Here is a 16132-nt window from a genome sequence, read left to right as displayed (position 1 = left end):
ATCCAGTAAGTATAGTAAACCTATGGGAGAATGTTAATCCTGCCTGGAAACTTTGTAGAAAGAAGACTGATCACCCAAGAAAGATTAGTGATTGGGTACAGTCACTTTGTATGCTGTGAAGCTCGAGTCACAAAGAGGCTTTGTTGGGCCCAACAACAAAACCTCTGTTCACTGGCGATCCAGCGCTCACAAACGATTACGTCGGGGAGAGGACTGCCAAGCTTGACCTTGCACCACCAACTTCGAGTGCTACATGGACTATTTAAAAACAATTCGCAGGACAAGCGATGTCTTTGAAAGCACATTCATTTCTGCGACCAGACATTAACGCAATGGCAAGCCAAAGAATGTTAGATTTCTGACTCAACGGGTAAAAAGATACACACTTTTCAAAGATGGAGATGCAGGATAGCCCAGTGTTTCCAAAGCCAGTGGCTCACAAAGGAGAGGAGGAGGAGGTTGTTATGGCATCGCAGGTACTCGAGATCATTTGCGGATTCACCCCCGAGACGAAGCTCCGCGACTCGGAACCCGAGGATAGAGATGCGTGGTCGGTGGAGGAGGGAGACGACTCTGTGTTCTACAGTGACGAAGATCTAGCCGAGGAGCACAGTAGAGCCAACAGCTCTCGCGATCCAGGTAGGTGCAAGTTTTTAACAGCAAAGCATTTGGGCTTGCAAGGGGGGTAGAACATTTCTAGTAAATTTGCAGAATGTTTTTGGTAAATTGCTAGAAAAGTTTTGGGCGATATCCCGAAGAGATTTCGTAAATTTCCTGGAAAAAATTTGGGGAAATTCCCCCAAAATGTTTGTTAATTTCCCCAACATCCACCAACATCCCCCGGACTCATGGCTGTGGTGTCCTTGAGCAAGACACTGATACCCCGAAATGCTCCCCGGGCGCTTCAGCTGCCCCCTGCTCCAGTGTGTTCCACTAACATGTGTATGTCTTCACTGTGATGGCTTAAATGCAGAGAACAAATTTCGTGTGCATGCATGCATGTTCATGACAATAAAAGATGCTTCTTCTTCTTCTTCTTCTTCAAATTTTCAATAAATTCCCAAAAGATTTCAGTAAATTTCCAACCAATGTTTCTTCAATTTCCCCCAAATTTTAATGCAATTCCCCCCAAATCTTTCAGTACATTCCTCCCAAATTTAAGTTCAATTCCACCAAAAATTTCTGGTAAATTTCCCCATTTTTGGCAAATTTCACAAATTTCCATGGGAATTCAAGCTTCTGGAATTTTGGAGCTCCAGTGGTGCCTTGAGGTATGAGGTTAATTTGTTCAGAGCCCACGCATGTATCTCAAAACACTCGTAACTCAAATCAGCTTCCCCATTGAAATGAATGTAAATCCAATTAATCCGTTCCAGCCGCTGCGAAAAACACCAAAATTTGTTGTTTTACATATGAAAAAATGCACTCAAGACTTTTGTACTGGAGAAAAACAGTCATAACATCTAGTCTCCACATAACTTGTAAACATAGAAAATGCATCTACAAAACACATCTGTAGCTAACGTTTTGCCCATTTGTGTTCTTCTGTGGGGTATATTGGCGGTAGGTAAACCAGCTTATGGTGCATTAGCGCCAACACTGTCCTGCCACCGCAAGGAAACCAATGTGAGTTGATGTTGTGAAGTTTGCTGGCGCCATCTAGCGGTGGGGGTCTGAAGTGAATTTTTTCTCAGACTTTTGCCTGTATCTCAAGACAAAGAAAAACAAAACACAGTGCGATGTCTTGTATCTTGAAACACTCTTAAGTCAAGGCACTCGTATCTCAAGAGTACTGTATTAGGAATTGGAAAGTTTCTAATGGAACGTGTGGGAATTAACTGGAAGTTGAGGGTGCACTGGTAGGCTAGTTGCACATGCTTCTGCCTGACATGCAGAAGATGATGCTTCATTTAAGTTCCTTCAATTTGGTAAATTCCTAGTTTGGTCTTCTTTATTCCCACAAATTCCCGTTCCTTCTGATTAAAAGTTTCCATCCATCCATCCATCCATCCATTTTCTGTACCGCTTTATCCTCACAAGGGTCGCAGGCGTGCTCGAGCCTATCCCAGCTATCTTCGGGCGATAGGCGAGGTACACCCTGAACTGGTCGCCAGCCAATCGCAGGGCACATATAAACAAACAAACCAATCACGCACACATTCACACCTAAGGGAAATTTAAAGTTTCCAATCAACCTACCATGCATGTTTTTGGGATGTGGGAGGAAACCGGAGTGCCCGGAGATTCTAAAAATTCACGGAATTTTGCAACCGTAGAAGCGGCCCATGTGAACAGTCAACTTTCGGAGAGGAGTGAGGAACCTCTTCTGAGTGAAGTTCAAGAGGCCTGCAAGGAAATCCAGGCCGATGAAACTGAGCGAGAAAGTGGGCCTGATGGGACGCCTGTGATTGGCTCTCCGGAGCTTCACCGTCCTCTTCAAGTTGAGCCAGAAAAGCCTCAGCACAGTGAACCTTCATATGAAGGTAAGCGTGCATGCGACATTTACAGTATCTAGTGCAGTTAAGATGGCAAGTTGAGGAGAAACATTTGAGGATTTATTCAACATCCTACTAGTGATGTTTTTTTATCCGCTACCATATGACATTCCTGTTCACTGTTACATTAACTAAGGTGCACTAGTAGTCCAACTGTTCTACTAGTAATGTGTTCCACTACTGTATGAAAATTCTGCACACTAGTAGAACGACTAGGGCACACGAGTAGAACAGTAGGTCTTACTAGCAACCTTTGTCCACTACTATATCATGTTTCTGTGCACTAGTAAAACTACTGAATGCGCTAGTAGAACAACTATGCCTTAACAATGAAGTTATTTGTACTCCTGAATGACATTTTTTTGGCACTAGGAGAAAGACGAGGTCTTACTCGTAACATGTTTCCTGCTATTGTACTGTCTTCTATTGCTGTATGACATTTTTGCACACCAGTAGAATGATTGAGGCACTGCAAGTGATGCTTTTTCCATTACTGTGACATTTCTGCACAATAGTAGAATTACTAGAGTGCACTTTTCGAACAAATGTCTTACTAGTGTTTTTTTTTTTTTTTTTTTTTCAACTAGTGCCTTCCACAACGTCATGACATTTCTGTGCACTAGTAGAACAACTAGGTCTTACCAGTAACTATTTTCCACTATGTTTCTGTGCACTAGTAGAACTAGGGCACTCTAGTAGAATTATTATGTCCCACTAGTGCCGTTTTTTTCCACTACTGCCTTTGACTGCTGTATGTAGTAGTAGAACGACTACATCATAGTACTGATGTTTTTACACTACTGTCTGACTTTTGAATACTAGCAAAACTACTGTCTTACCAGTAACATTTTGTCACTACTGTATGTCAATTCAGTGCAGTAGAACAATTAGGTCTTACTAGTAACTTTTTTCTGCTACTGCCATCCACTGCTGTAAGTTTCTATGCAATAGTAGACAGTGTTGGGGAGTAACTAATTATATGTAATGAGATTAAATTACAGTTGCTTGTTTAAAAAAAAAAAACAACTGTACACACTAGTCATTAGGTCAACATGGTATTCATGTTTTCCACCTGCTGTGCACATGTACCATATATGTATACTGTATGTACATTTGGTACATATGTATAATGCAACAAAACTTTTACATTTCATATTGGTATCCATTTGATATTTGTGTAATAGTACTAGTTCAACAGTCATTTTTCTAGTGCGCCCTAGACGTTCTACTATCTCTTTCATTACATGTAATGTAGCAGTTGAGCAGAAGCAGGGACAGGCTCCAGCCACTGAGCCACCTCACGAGGAGAGCTTCTCGAACCAGCGCAGCTCCATTTCCGAGTCGGAGAAGGACCTCGATGTCCGCCGTCCTGACGCATTCCCACTGGACCCCGCTGTCCCTGGCCACTCCACTCTTCCTCTCCCAAAGAAGTCCTCCGACACCCTCAGACGCCAGGAATCCTTCGACCACTTCGCCACCTCGAAATACAACTCTGTATCCTACCGCAAGATCCGGCGAGGAAACACCCGCAAGAAGATAGAGGAATTTGAGTACATCATGATGAATTTGTGATGCAAAAAGTGACCAATGCATCCAAGTTCTTACTGATGACGCATGGCTAGTTATGATCCCAATAAGTGAATTGAGTAGGATTTTGCCCAAAACTAACTCATTCTCTGCCAGCCGATTTCAAAGCAGAGTATCCCATATTGCAAGCCATCTGCTTTAGAGCATTTTGAGTGATCTTTCAAGATGCATCGAATATTGTGGAGTGGGACAACATAAGCACATAACGGACCAAGAGAAAGAGTACTCTGTTCTTCCACCAGAAAGAAAAAAAATGTTCTCGCTTTTTCTGTTCTTTAGTAATCAGCAGTAGCCCATAGGTTGGTTTTACCCAAAACACCAGTTTCTGGCCAAAAAGTGAAGAAAACAAGCTTTCTGTGAGAAGAAACAAATCAAGCAGAAAAAGTGACTTTGACACTAAAAAGTATAAAACCAGAAAAAACAAGTTGAGAAAGGACTTTTGATGGAAAAATTGTTTACAAATAAACAACTAAGAAACGTGCCGTGACCTATACTGACTCACCGCATGGCTCCAGTTGAACATCAGTGGCTTTTTTTTTTTTTTTTTTACACTAAGGATTTGCATCATCTTTTCTCACAATTGCAAAACACACTGTCTACTACCTACTACAATGCATACTATTTATGCCAGGCACATGCATACTCCGTTCGAAACGACTATACTACATGTGTTAATTATAAATGAAGGATGGTGCAAATGTGAAATAAACACTGCTTTTTAATCTTGATCTGTGGTCTTTTTATTTGCACGGTTTTCCAAAACAAAACAAAAGAGCAATTTATTTTTCCTGCATGAGATTGTCATTGTGAGAGGCTCTCTAATCTCTTCATGCAAACACCTCCCTCTAGTGACAAAGGCGCAATAGTACAAAAACATTCCCACCGCCCAAATGATGCAGCATTCAAAAAACCACAGAAGACCTCAAGTAAACCACATCTTAAAAATGACAGCTTGGCTCTTACCCGTTTGACACGTTTTAAACAAATTGTATTCAATCATCATTATTTAGTCCCAGACATTCACAGGATACAAACCAGGCACATAGTTGGTCTTAATTTTCAGTATGCTACATATTGTGTGAAGCTTTTTGTAAAATGTGAAAAAGTCCAGCACAGGCAATTGGGTTTAAGTTTAAAGAAACCAAAGTGTCATAAGGAAAATACAGACATTTGTATAAAAAGGTCATGAAAACATTGCACATTTCCACTGTCCCTGCTTTAAACAAATTATTTGCTTGCTCGCTAACTCATTCACTCACTCACTCACTCTTTCTTTATAATTTGAGCATTTAATCGGTATCCTCTTAACCTTAACCAAATTTAACCTCGAGATTGAAATGCCATTACATACATTTGAGGAAGCCTGTTTTTTGGTTTTTTTTAATGGACAGCTGTAATGCTTCAGTGCAAAAGGAAACACCAGCCACAACGGTAAGTCTGTGTGCAGATTAATTTCCGCCTATTTAGCTCATAATTTTTATTATTATTATTTTTTTTTAATTGCATCAATCATGTCTCTTAAACCTTTGAAATACGCATTTGGGGAGATGATCTAACCACAGTCGTTGAAGTATTAAATATTAAACTACTAATGAACATGATTTTTGGGTGGTGGTCTGTTGATGTTGGCACGCAATGATATATGATATCAATATGTTATAATACCAACTTGAACGATGACGTGTTTGGCAACTCAAGCAAGTTGCCATCTTTTTTTTAAATTTCCTGAAAAGTAGGGATTTTAGAGATGTGAGGATTCGGCCCAACAGCGATAATATGGAAAAAATGCTCAAACAGCTTTTTCCAAAGCTGAAGGCATGTTCTACTACACGTTTACCAGAACGTTGTTGCTCTTCAATCGGAGTAGTAGTTTGTAAACTGCCATTGCTGGAAGGGATTGTCAGCAACGCAGGTGGTGAGGCGAATCAGGTTACCTCTCGGGGAAGCTTCCAGGCACATTTGTTTGGAGGACTTCTCAGCTATCAAGTGCTCGGGCTAGACAAATGTGGACAAAAAAAGCAAAGAGGACATGACAGCAGTTATGAGTGTTGACAGTTAACTTTTGACCATGAATGCAGGTTGTTAGCAGAAAATGAGTAATTGTTATTTTCAGGGTTGATACCGATACTAATTATTAGTAGTCAAGGAGGATGATAACTGATATTTGGAGTTGACATTCATTCGCTATAAAAAGGAAAATATTGGTATCCAAATTTGTAATAATACAAACTCCAACACTAAGCGTATGTTTATGTTTATCAGCTTTTCACATTTGTAACATCTTAAATATTTTTTTTAATCTTAGGACACAGACATCTGTCTTAAAATTCTAACTAAAAGTACAGGGCGCTCCCACGTTCAGCAGCCTGTCTTCTAAAGTTAAATGAAAACTTAAACAAATAAATAGCTTTCTACAATGAAAACACTTTTCCAAATTTTGAATATAACTGAAATGTTAATCTTCCACAAATCTTACATTCAGACAAAAAGTGAAGGGAATTCCCACAGTTAGCAATATCTCTTATGAAGTTAATGGAAATTTTAGACAAAAAACTAACAAATAATAAATAGTTCCTTGAAGTTTACCCAATTATAAACTGATATCTTATATCAAGACAGCCGGATTTATAAAAAAGAAGAAAAAAAAGGAGACTCAACGACTTTGGAAGGGCCTAACCAGCAGTCGTGCATTCTGGCTGGAAATTTGTGTCCCTGCCTACATAATCAAAGTGTTGCATAGCCTCTAGTCACAGAACAACAATCTGCACGGGGTCATCGGCACGCCCAAAGTGTAACCTACCAGTGGTAACTTGGAGGATTTGTGCAGCCAGCGGAGCACGGCGTGGTTGCGGTCACACGGCTGTAAACTCAAACTGCTTTCCGTGACATGAGGTGCGAGACACAGATCCTGTTGGCGGAGGTGCTTCAGCCAGGTGTAGTTAAAGTGCTGACTCTGCAACATCCAAGAGAAAGTGCAAGGTAGTTTTTCAAAGTTAGAAACTTTCCATAGGAATTCATGTGGATAAACTAGGAATTTACAGAATTGCAAGTTGGCTCCTAATGGAACTGAAATATATAGTTGGGGAAAACATATTTTATCATAATCTTGACTGTTCCTTTGTGTTAAGAGCCAAAATGTGAGGGACAAGTTAGCTTTGGACTGAAGTGAAAACAGGCAAGGAGAGCTATTTTGCACAGATGTGTGCTTACAAAATGTTTACATTTATGCTTGAATTCATTTGTACATTAAATTATCCACAATTCCAAATTTATTTCTCTTATCGCCACGAAAAGTTTTTGATGTGCAATATTTTGAAAATTCCTGAGCCTAACTTCCTATGTATATTTACCGGAAAGCTAGTACATATTTTCCCACATAGCCCTTGTGCACTGTGCAAGTCAAAGCTACCTGCTTGCTAAGATCACACTTCTCAAAATTGAGAACGCGTTTCCGCACCGAAAGGCAATTTCTTGAACCTCGATTGAAGACCTGCGTCAAACAGGAGAAACCTTTTAATTCTTAACTCAGAATTGTACTTCCATACTGCAGAAGGACGAGCGGATCAACTTACCAGGCCCTCAGCTTTGACTAAAGGAGCCTCCAACTCTGGATACACGTTGTCCAAGTACCACTTGAAGCTCTTGCATTTGAGCCTGTCCCTCAGCTGGATCTGCTCGGTGAGGTTGCCTATGTCGATTAAGCGGTTGTCCAGCAGGTGATGGTAGCCGTGGCCGTAGAAAAGCTCCTTGTACTCGTCCAGCCACACTTCGGCCACCCTTGCCAAGTTGCGCTCCACCGTCTTGTGCCGGTCCTTGGGGAATTGGTATGGGTTCTGCTCTCGGAAAATGTGGCCCACTCGGGAGCAGGGGATGATCTCGATTTCGCCCCCACACATCCAGATCTGTTCAAGCAGTGCATGTGCTCCATTTAGTATTCCACACCAAACTCATTCGACCATACAAAGTAGACATTGCTTAGTGTACTGGGGCAGTCATGCTGGAAAAGGTGCCTTGAGATACAAGTGACCCAATTTACGAGTTTTTTTTCGAGATACGAGTCGTTAATCGGACACATTTTTTGCTTCGATTTGTGAGCTTTAACTTGAGATACGAGCGTCGTATGGTGGCAGGTGACTCAATTCACTTCACAAGTGGCAGTTTGACGGATGATATTAGTAAATATTCTTCAGAAAAGAGTCTTCAAGCTGTTTATTGCCACTCTCAGCTGAAGGTTACTGTCAAATTAAACATAAAACAAAGACAAATACACATTGAATATGCAAACCAACCACATAGCCTCTGCTACCTAAATGCTAACTTATAATGGGGGAAACTAAAGACACATGGGCTAACAATTAGCATCACTATGGCGGTGTTGTTACACTTTAAACAATCAATTTTTTTTCCGTTTTATGCATAACATAGGTCAAAATGAGTCTGTGATCTGGTTTAAGTTTGACATCTATGCGGTTTGTCGATTGAATGCAAAAGACGATAAATGGCATAAGGCTCGCAAAACGACCACATCAGATTTCAGTGTGTTTGTGATGTAAAAAATTCCTCATTATTCAAGTACCTGCCGACTTCGTGGTTGCTACATGGCCACTCTTCTCAGGAAAACTGAGTGACAACACAGCTGCGTCATATGCAAAGCTTTGCATCGCTTGTCAAACTCAGACGTCTTGAGGAATGTATGTCTTCAATTTAGATAATCGAGAACTTCCCGAGCATTTCAGAACCAGAACTGTGCTGTGTTTGGGCCCATTTTGTGGAAGATGGCTTCAGAAGCATAAGCTTTCACACACTGCTATAAGTGGATTTCCAGGTTTAGCCATGCAAATACAGTAAATGTGCCCTCAGGTAGGCGCTACCGAACAATGCAAACTAAAACAAGCAGACATTCCAAAAACTTCTTCCCTCTTGCCATTAACTTCTTAAACAGTTAACTTACAATTCCATTGCAACATGCTGCCAATTTTGTTGTCACATCCCTGTCTGGCCAATTATACATCACCCGTGCACTCACTGTAGTAGTCTCGCCACGCTGCACTATTTGCACATCTGTTGTTGACCAATACTGGCCACTCATGTGCCTGAGTAGCATTTGCAACATTTGCACAATCGACATTGTCCCAGATTATCGCACTAGTAGTCACTTTAAACTGCATACCTTTCCTGAAGTCTGTGCGCCCTTTGCACAATGGTCATTACACCGGACTATTGTTCTATTAGTCATTTCAAACTGCTCTAATTGCTAGAGGACTCTGCATCTTTTTGCACATTGTCCAAACAAAATATATATATAAATTGAAAAAATTGCACCGGCTTCACCACATTAGTGGTAATCTTTTATTGCTCAGTGACTGTTTTTTATGTCTTTGTGTCTCAAAAGTATTCTCTGTCAATAGACTGTCTGTTGTCATACTAGAGCGGCTCCAACTCCCGGAGACAAATTCCTTGTGTGGTTTTGACATACTTGGCAAATAAAGATGATTCTGATTCTGAATAAAAGCACATGGGTTTTACAACAATAACTATATTTACAATGTTGAATGTAACTGTGGATTAAATAGAGAAGCTTGCGGGCACTGTGGCCAAAATGTGTGCAGGAGATGACCACCGTGAACCGGTTACGTTGAAGTGAGTGAATGACACCCGCCTTTCAAAATATCGTCGTCTCTTTTATTTCACCTACTTCCCCTCCTTTGTGGGGTTCTGAGTGGTGGGCGCTACCTTAAAGGAAATCTCCATGTTCTCCCCACCCCACACTTCCAGGCCTGGATCGTAGGCGCCAAGTTCATAGAAGTATTTTCTATCGATGGAGAAAAGTCCTCCAGCCATTACGGGGCATCTGTGAGTGTAAAGAAATCAATGTGAGTGACAGCCATGAAAAAAAAGAAGAAATAGTCTGAGTCTGAGAGTGTTGAGGGGCACCTGATAGGATCAGCCACGGTCATATTGTTCTTCTTAACGTACTTGTCTGATAGGGCGCTCCAGCCAAACACCAGAGGCCATTTGAAAATGCCTCTCTGGAAGTTGTCAACCAGTTTGTAACTGAAGGGAAATAAAAAAAAAGCACAGAACCGTGCAGCGAACAATTTCTAAATGTTTTTATTTCTTACATCACATTACACACTACTATGGCCACAGGAAGCATGGCGGACTGGTGGTTAGTGTGTCTGCCTCAAAGTTCTGAGGCTCAATGTTCAAATATCAACTGCAGCCCTACTGTGTGGAGTTTGCACGTTCCCCGCATGCTTACGTGGGTTTTCTCCAGATATTCCGACTTCCTTCCGCATTCCAAAAACATGCATGTTAGGTTTATTAACTCTTAATTGCTCACAGGTGTGAAAGTAAGTGTAAGTGGTGGTTGTTTTGTTTATACAGTATGTGCCCTGCAATTGCCCGGTGTCCCTCTTCCCCAAAATTAGCTGGGATAGACTCAGCCATGATCCTGATGAGTACAAACTGTAGGCTGTTGTTGTGCCCATTGTTCTCTTGTCTCTCCCTTTCACGGTCGCTCAACTAGTGCTGCGGCTATTGAAAATTATTAGAATCAAGTATTCTACCGATTATTGTACGCATTAATCGGAAAAAAATGATTTTGAATGATTACACAAAATAATGTGCAAGATGCAGGTGCAGGTATTATGTTTGTCCACTTGGGGTCGCTATCCTCACATTCTAACTGTAGTATCTGGACTTGAGTGTGTTAGACTTTAAAAGGTGGGACCTGGCCTGGTGAGTGATGTGGGCATCAGCAAATGAGAGTGTAGAGTTGGCTGGCTGTTCTTTGCGTGTTGAGGAACTCTCCATGAGTTGTGGCCATCAGCAGCTTGTGTATGAATGTGCGTGTTTGTTTTCTTACAGTTTGTTCAATAAACCGACTGAAAGTGCATCGGTGGCTTTGTCTATCCTTGACCACTTGAAGGCACATAATAATACTAACTAGCAAAGTAGGCTATTTTGAATTAGCTAACATGATGATGATCATAGACGTGATGTTGTAGTACACATTGCACTTTATTTTCCAAGTGTGAAATGATTCCAAACTTTAGACTTCTTTCTTTTAAGGACTCTTTCCTACTGGCTCACCGCAACAGAGATTTTGCGTTATTGCGAGAGTTATTCAATCCTGTTTTCTCTCTGCCATGTGCCCCTCTACTCTTTCTCCATCCCAACCCAACCTGGCCGAGACGGACAGTCGCCACATAGAGCCTGCGTTCTGTTCGAAGATTTCTTACTGAGAGGAAGTTTATCCTTGCTTCTGTTGCCAAGTGCTTTCTCAGTTTTAGTTTTCTTTAATGTTTGAGTGTAGTTCTTGAACCGCTAATTTTGTTGAGTGTTACTTCTGTTGTGAACTAGTGCTAAATAAATAGAAACATTTTGACTCAAATATAGAAAATGGAAGGTGGATCAACGGTCTCACCTCATGTCCTGATCGCTAATGACTTCGATGACCGGACAGGGTACCTTCCTGCGATCCAGGTAAATGCGCTCTAGCAGAGGCTCCAGCCAACCCACGTTGCATTCAACGTGCGAGTCAAGGAAAGTGAAAACCTCACCTGAGAGCAAAGCAAACATCCTGTTACACTATAATAACCACAGGTGAACCACATTATTACACACTGCTGTTTACATTTGCCAGACAGCTGCTTCTTGTGTTTAATTGTGGCTCAAATGTCAACAGAAGAGGTGGGCAAAGTATGGCCCAGGCTAGGGTTGGGCCTCGAGAACCGACTGGACTCGGGACTAACGTTCCACTTCTCCCTTCCCAGTTTTGATGCCTGGTCCGCCGACCCCGTAGAAGTGGCGAAAACCAACAAAGAAGCGGCGAAAACAAACGAAGAAGATCACGCACGAAGACGTGCTTGTGCCCAACGGCATCAGCGAACAAAAGTGTATCTTAACTTTGTTAAAATGAATGACCAGTCTCCTCAGGGCAACACTTGGAATAAGATTATTATTATTATTATTATTATAAGATGTGTAGTGTCTGACGTGCTCCCTCCCGCTCCGAGCCTCAGCCTACACCGCACGGAGCTTCAGTGAAGTCAACTCTCAGTCAGTTAGGTGAGTGAAACAATAAAATAAGTCTATGCCAACATTGAGGCAACTAACTAGGCCACTTGGTTGCACTTTTGCACTGATGGTTTTTAACGTTTATTTTAGTCTTCAAACCAACGTAAGAGCCAATGACAGGAAAAAAAAAAAGCTTAACATTGAGCTAAAACTTCACCGTAGCTACTTTACATCACAATGAAATGGGACAAAATTCACATAAACGTTGTCTCACAGTATCACAAACACTAACCTTGTGCCTCATTGGTGGGCAGGGAAAGGAATCAACGTTTTATAGCATTTGGTTCAATTCATTAAAAAAAAAACATTGTTGTGTGAAGTTACTTTTCATGCCAAAATGTTAAGTTCTTGTGCGTACCCTTTAAAATAAAAGGCTACAAGCTTAAAACAGGAAGTCAAGTTAAAACTTGCACATATAAACCATTTGACGTGATAAAAGTCCCAAAATAACTATTTTAACAATGCTATACCCAACTTTTAGCTAAAAGATTAATTAATGAATATTAAATCAATTGGATTAGTTCCACACACATTGCCATTTAGTTCATAGGTTTGATATTGGTACTAGTTATAAAGAACCCTGAGTCAAATCTGAGTCAAACCCCCTAAAAGAATCTGAATTGAGAATCATTGGAACCGGAATCAGGACCAGAATCGCTGAAATTCAAACGATGCCCAACCCTCGTCCAGTCCGTTCTTTAATCCCGCCCACCGAACATTTACTTTATCAAGAGTCCTGTAATATTTCTTGCATTCATTTATCATTTCCCCCCCTAAATTGGTTCATTAAAATGTGTTTATTCATTTTTATTTTCAATTTATCTCTTAAAATAAGTTGCTAATTGATTTAGTATATATATCTGCCATTTTTGTATTTATGGTATTAAACATTTGATTAATTCATTGCAATTAAATACATTGTAGAATGAATTATAATTTTATAATTAAAAACTATTTTACATATACATTTAACAGTTTTGTTATTTATTGTATTAAATAACTAATTCAAAATCTAAAAAATAAAAAAAACTACAAAGACTGCCATTTTAAAAACAGCACTAAGTATTATTTTATAATAAGAATACACAATTTTACCTTTTGATACAGGTCTCTCCGTTTTGAAAATCATTAGCATAATAGCATGTCTAAGCCATTTTTTTTACTTAATGTCACAATATCAATAATAAATACAAACCTGCTTGTGAATTTTATTATTATTTTTTTTTTAAAGTGTTTTTCCCCCTATGTGTGTGTAGCGTCTCAGTCAATCAGGACATGGTAATTTCCAAAAGTTCAATCGAGGGTACTGGACTACTTTTTGTTTGTTGAATTTTTTAATTTTTTTTTTATTTTTATTTTTTTTACTTGTTTTCTGAAAACGTTCAAAGATGACTTTGGCAATTATGCGAAATTAAAAATGCAGCACCAAAGTTTGCCCACCCTGGTCTACAACACATTATGCTAAGATGGGAGTAACTACAAACGCATGTACAATAGGGAAAATTGGCGATAAAGACTGAAAAACAACATTTTTTATCAATGAAAAAGTTTAAAATAGCCATTGATAACTGTTCCTAAACTTAAGATGGACAACTCAAAACCAGAGTGTACCTTTAGCAATAGCCGCTCCAGCCATCCGGGCCCTGATAAGACCTTGGCGCTCCTTCAGGTGAATGATTCGGACCTTGGGGAAGTTAGCCATGTACTTGTCAAGATTATCCTTTAGGTAGACTGAAAAAAAGTGAATACCGAGACTGAAAAAGGACATACAAAAGTGTACACACTGGATGCAAAATCCATCCATCCATTTTCTATCCTGCTTACCATCATTAGGGTCATGGGTGAGCTGGGTTTATTATTCTCTTTGCAGTTGTTTCGAACTATACTGCATCAACATAGCTACATGAGGGGCACAATATTAGGATCACCTCACAGTATGATGCAGTTCAGTTCTAAATCACTAAAACTATGGAATCTCGGAGTATATGTTAGCAGACATTTGTTCGATAAAATGACATGATTTGGTTGAACATTTTAGTGTTTAAATATCCAATGTTTAAATGTTTGCATTATGTGTTAGTTTTATGGTAAAGTTCAACGGTGAGTGACAAACAAACTAAAGCAAGCATGCTTTGCTTCTTATTTGGAGAATTTGGAGAAGTGAGATTTTTTGCCTCCCATTTTTTTGACAGTGCGAGAGTAAGAACAGGGGCCAAGGAATACTTGAAAAAGTGTGTTTTAGTAAGTAGTTTAAGGCGTATCGCGGTTGGGTCTGGAACATATGTCTCAATCCAAATTGAGTCTCACTGTCATTGTGAAGACAGAATGATGCTTTTACCTTTTTTGCTGAAGTCATCCACAAGGATGATCTCCTTGAGGAGGTGCGGCGGCGATCGATTGAGGACACTGTGTACGGAGCGCAGAAGGGTGGACCACACCTCGTCCACGAAGCAGAAGATCACGCTGGTGGTCGGCAGGTCATCGTGGACCACGTTGCGGGCACAGCTGAAGGAAAAGGAGCGGGCCATGTGAGATGAGTTGGGTTTTTGGTTAGCGTACTGTACGTGTGTGACTCACATCTCAGGCCTGGTGTCGGGAACGGCGCGGTCCACTGGGATCTGGTCGCTCAGGTAGACGTTAAAATAGCCCTCGTTCCACCTCTGGTGCGCCACCAACTCCTTATCGCTGGGAACTACCGCCGCCTGGCCGAACTGACCGACGGCATTGAGATTTCTGGGGGCAGCGGTCAGGTCGAGGGAAAGCACCTGGTGGACACCTGCCTTTACGGCATGGGTGTCATTGACATGGACTATTATTGAGTTGTTTTCTAACATCTCTCCAATTTCTTTCCCCTCCTTTACTGAAGGCACGTTGTGTGTTCCATGAATGGGAAGTTCTTCAATTTGTTTCTCCTCCTTCAGCAAAGACGCATGATTTGTTCCTTGACCGGGAAAGTCTTCCATTTGTTTCTCCTTCTTCACCGAAGACGCATTGTGTGTTGTTTGAACGGGAAGTTCTTCCTTCACAACCTGGTGCGGATTGAACGCTTGAACGCTCGTGTTTGGAGCGGTCTTCACAGGTTTGATTATCTCTGTCTCGACACTGCGTCTTAGTGCAATGGAGTCATTATTTACCATGTTGTTTTCCAAAAGTGATGTGTCAATCATAGACACAGGCTTTTTAACAGCGAATTCTGGTTGACTCTCACCAGGATCTCCTTGGAGGTTCTTTTTGTCCCGTCCTGTCATCTGCTCTTTTCCCGTGTACCGTCTGTAGACTCTGACGGGTTTGAAGTCCGAACTGTCCGAAACTTTGTCCGGCCGCCTGACCATCTCCTGCTCCCGGATCGTTCTCTCATTCACTAGCCGGCTGTTGACGTCGCCGATGGAGAGGCGGAGGGCAGCCATGTCCAGCAGCAGCCAAATGACAGAAGCCACGAACACAAACCCCAGGACCCTCCCGCTGCCCCGCAGGTACCTCAAAAACCTTATCGTCATCCCCACCCAAAAAAGTAAAATAAAAAAAGTACTAGATGTTAAAGTATCACATTGAGTGGTCGGCAACCACGTACAAGGTTCAAGTTTATTTTCAATGGAGCTGCTAGCTGCCTGCGTGGCATGCTACAAATTTCACACTGGACGTAACCACAGTGTAATTATAGTCGTACAGTATCATAACAATGTCACGGGAACAACGTATTCCGCATTACCGTGTCTCGAGCGTCGCCACCCACCGCTGCAGTCAAGACACAAACTTCCTCCAACACTCCTCACTGACGTTTCTCAAATCGTCAAGAAAACTGTCGTCCCGAGGCAGCGCAACTTGATTGGACAAAAAAAAAATATGGCCAGGAAGTAACATCAAGTTAGCAAAAGGGATCACAAGAGAAAACCGAGGCCTTGAATTTCAAAATAAAGCTTCCTCAGGGTCCACGCTCACGCAACACGTTGAAGTCTGGCAGGAAAAGG

At 41.1% G+C, this 16132-nt stretch overlaps 2 protein-coding genes across 2 annotated transcripts; one reads left to right on the top strand and one right to left on the bottom strand.

The window, feature by feature from the left end:
- The first annotated feature begins 178 nt into the window (after positions 1 to 178).
- Positions 179 to 4810, top strand: LOC133486776 (ermin-like). Its single transcript, XM_061792408.1, has 3 exons — positions 179 to 639; positions 2277 to 2483; positions 3751 to 4810. Exons 1-3 carry the CDS (start codon positions 396 to 398, stop codon positions 4065 to 4067), a joined length of 768 nt encoding a protein of 255 aa, XP_061648392.1. The 5' UTR covers positions 179 to 395; the 3' UTR covers positions 4068 to 4810.
- LOC133486775 (polypeptide N-acetylgalactosaminyltransferase 5) lies at positions 4798 to 15959 on the bottom strand. The gene is made up of 10 exons (XM_061792407.1): positions 14742 to 15959; positions 14503 to 14669; positions 13776 to 13895; positions 11512 to 11647; positions 10017 to 10136; positions 9816 to 9933; positions 7655 to 7984; positions 7492 to 7572; positions 6883 to 7035; positions 4798 to 6077 (listed from the first exon to the last, which is right to left on the bottom strand). The coding sequence occupies exons 1-10, from the start codon at positions 15659 to 15661 to the stop codon at positions 5937 to 5939; spliced, it is 2286 nt and encodes a 761-aa protein (XP_061648391.1). The 5' UTR covers positions 15662 to 15959; the 3' UTR covers positions 4798 to 5936.
- Between the last annotated feature and the right edge of the window lie 173 nt (positions 15960 to 16132).

This window comes from Phyllopteryx taeniolatus, chromosome 12, assembly GCF_024500385.1.
Source record: "Phyllopteryx taeniolatus isolate TA_2022b chromosome 12, UOR_Ptae_1.2, whole genome shotgun sequence".
NCBI lineage: Eukaryota > Metazoa > Chordata > Actinopteri > Syngnathiformes > Syngnathidae > Phyllopteryx > Phyllopteryx taeniolatus.
Note: the sequence above shows the minus strand (reverse complement) of the source record. Positions and strands in the feature narration are given on the sequence as shown.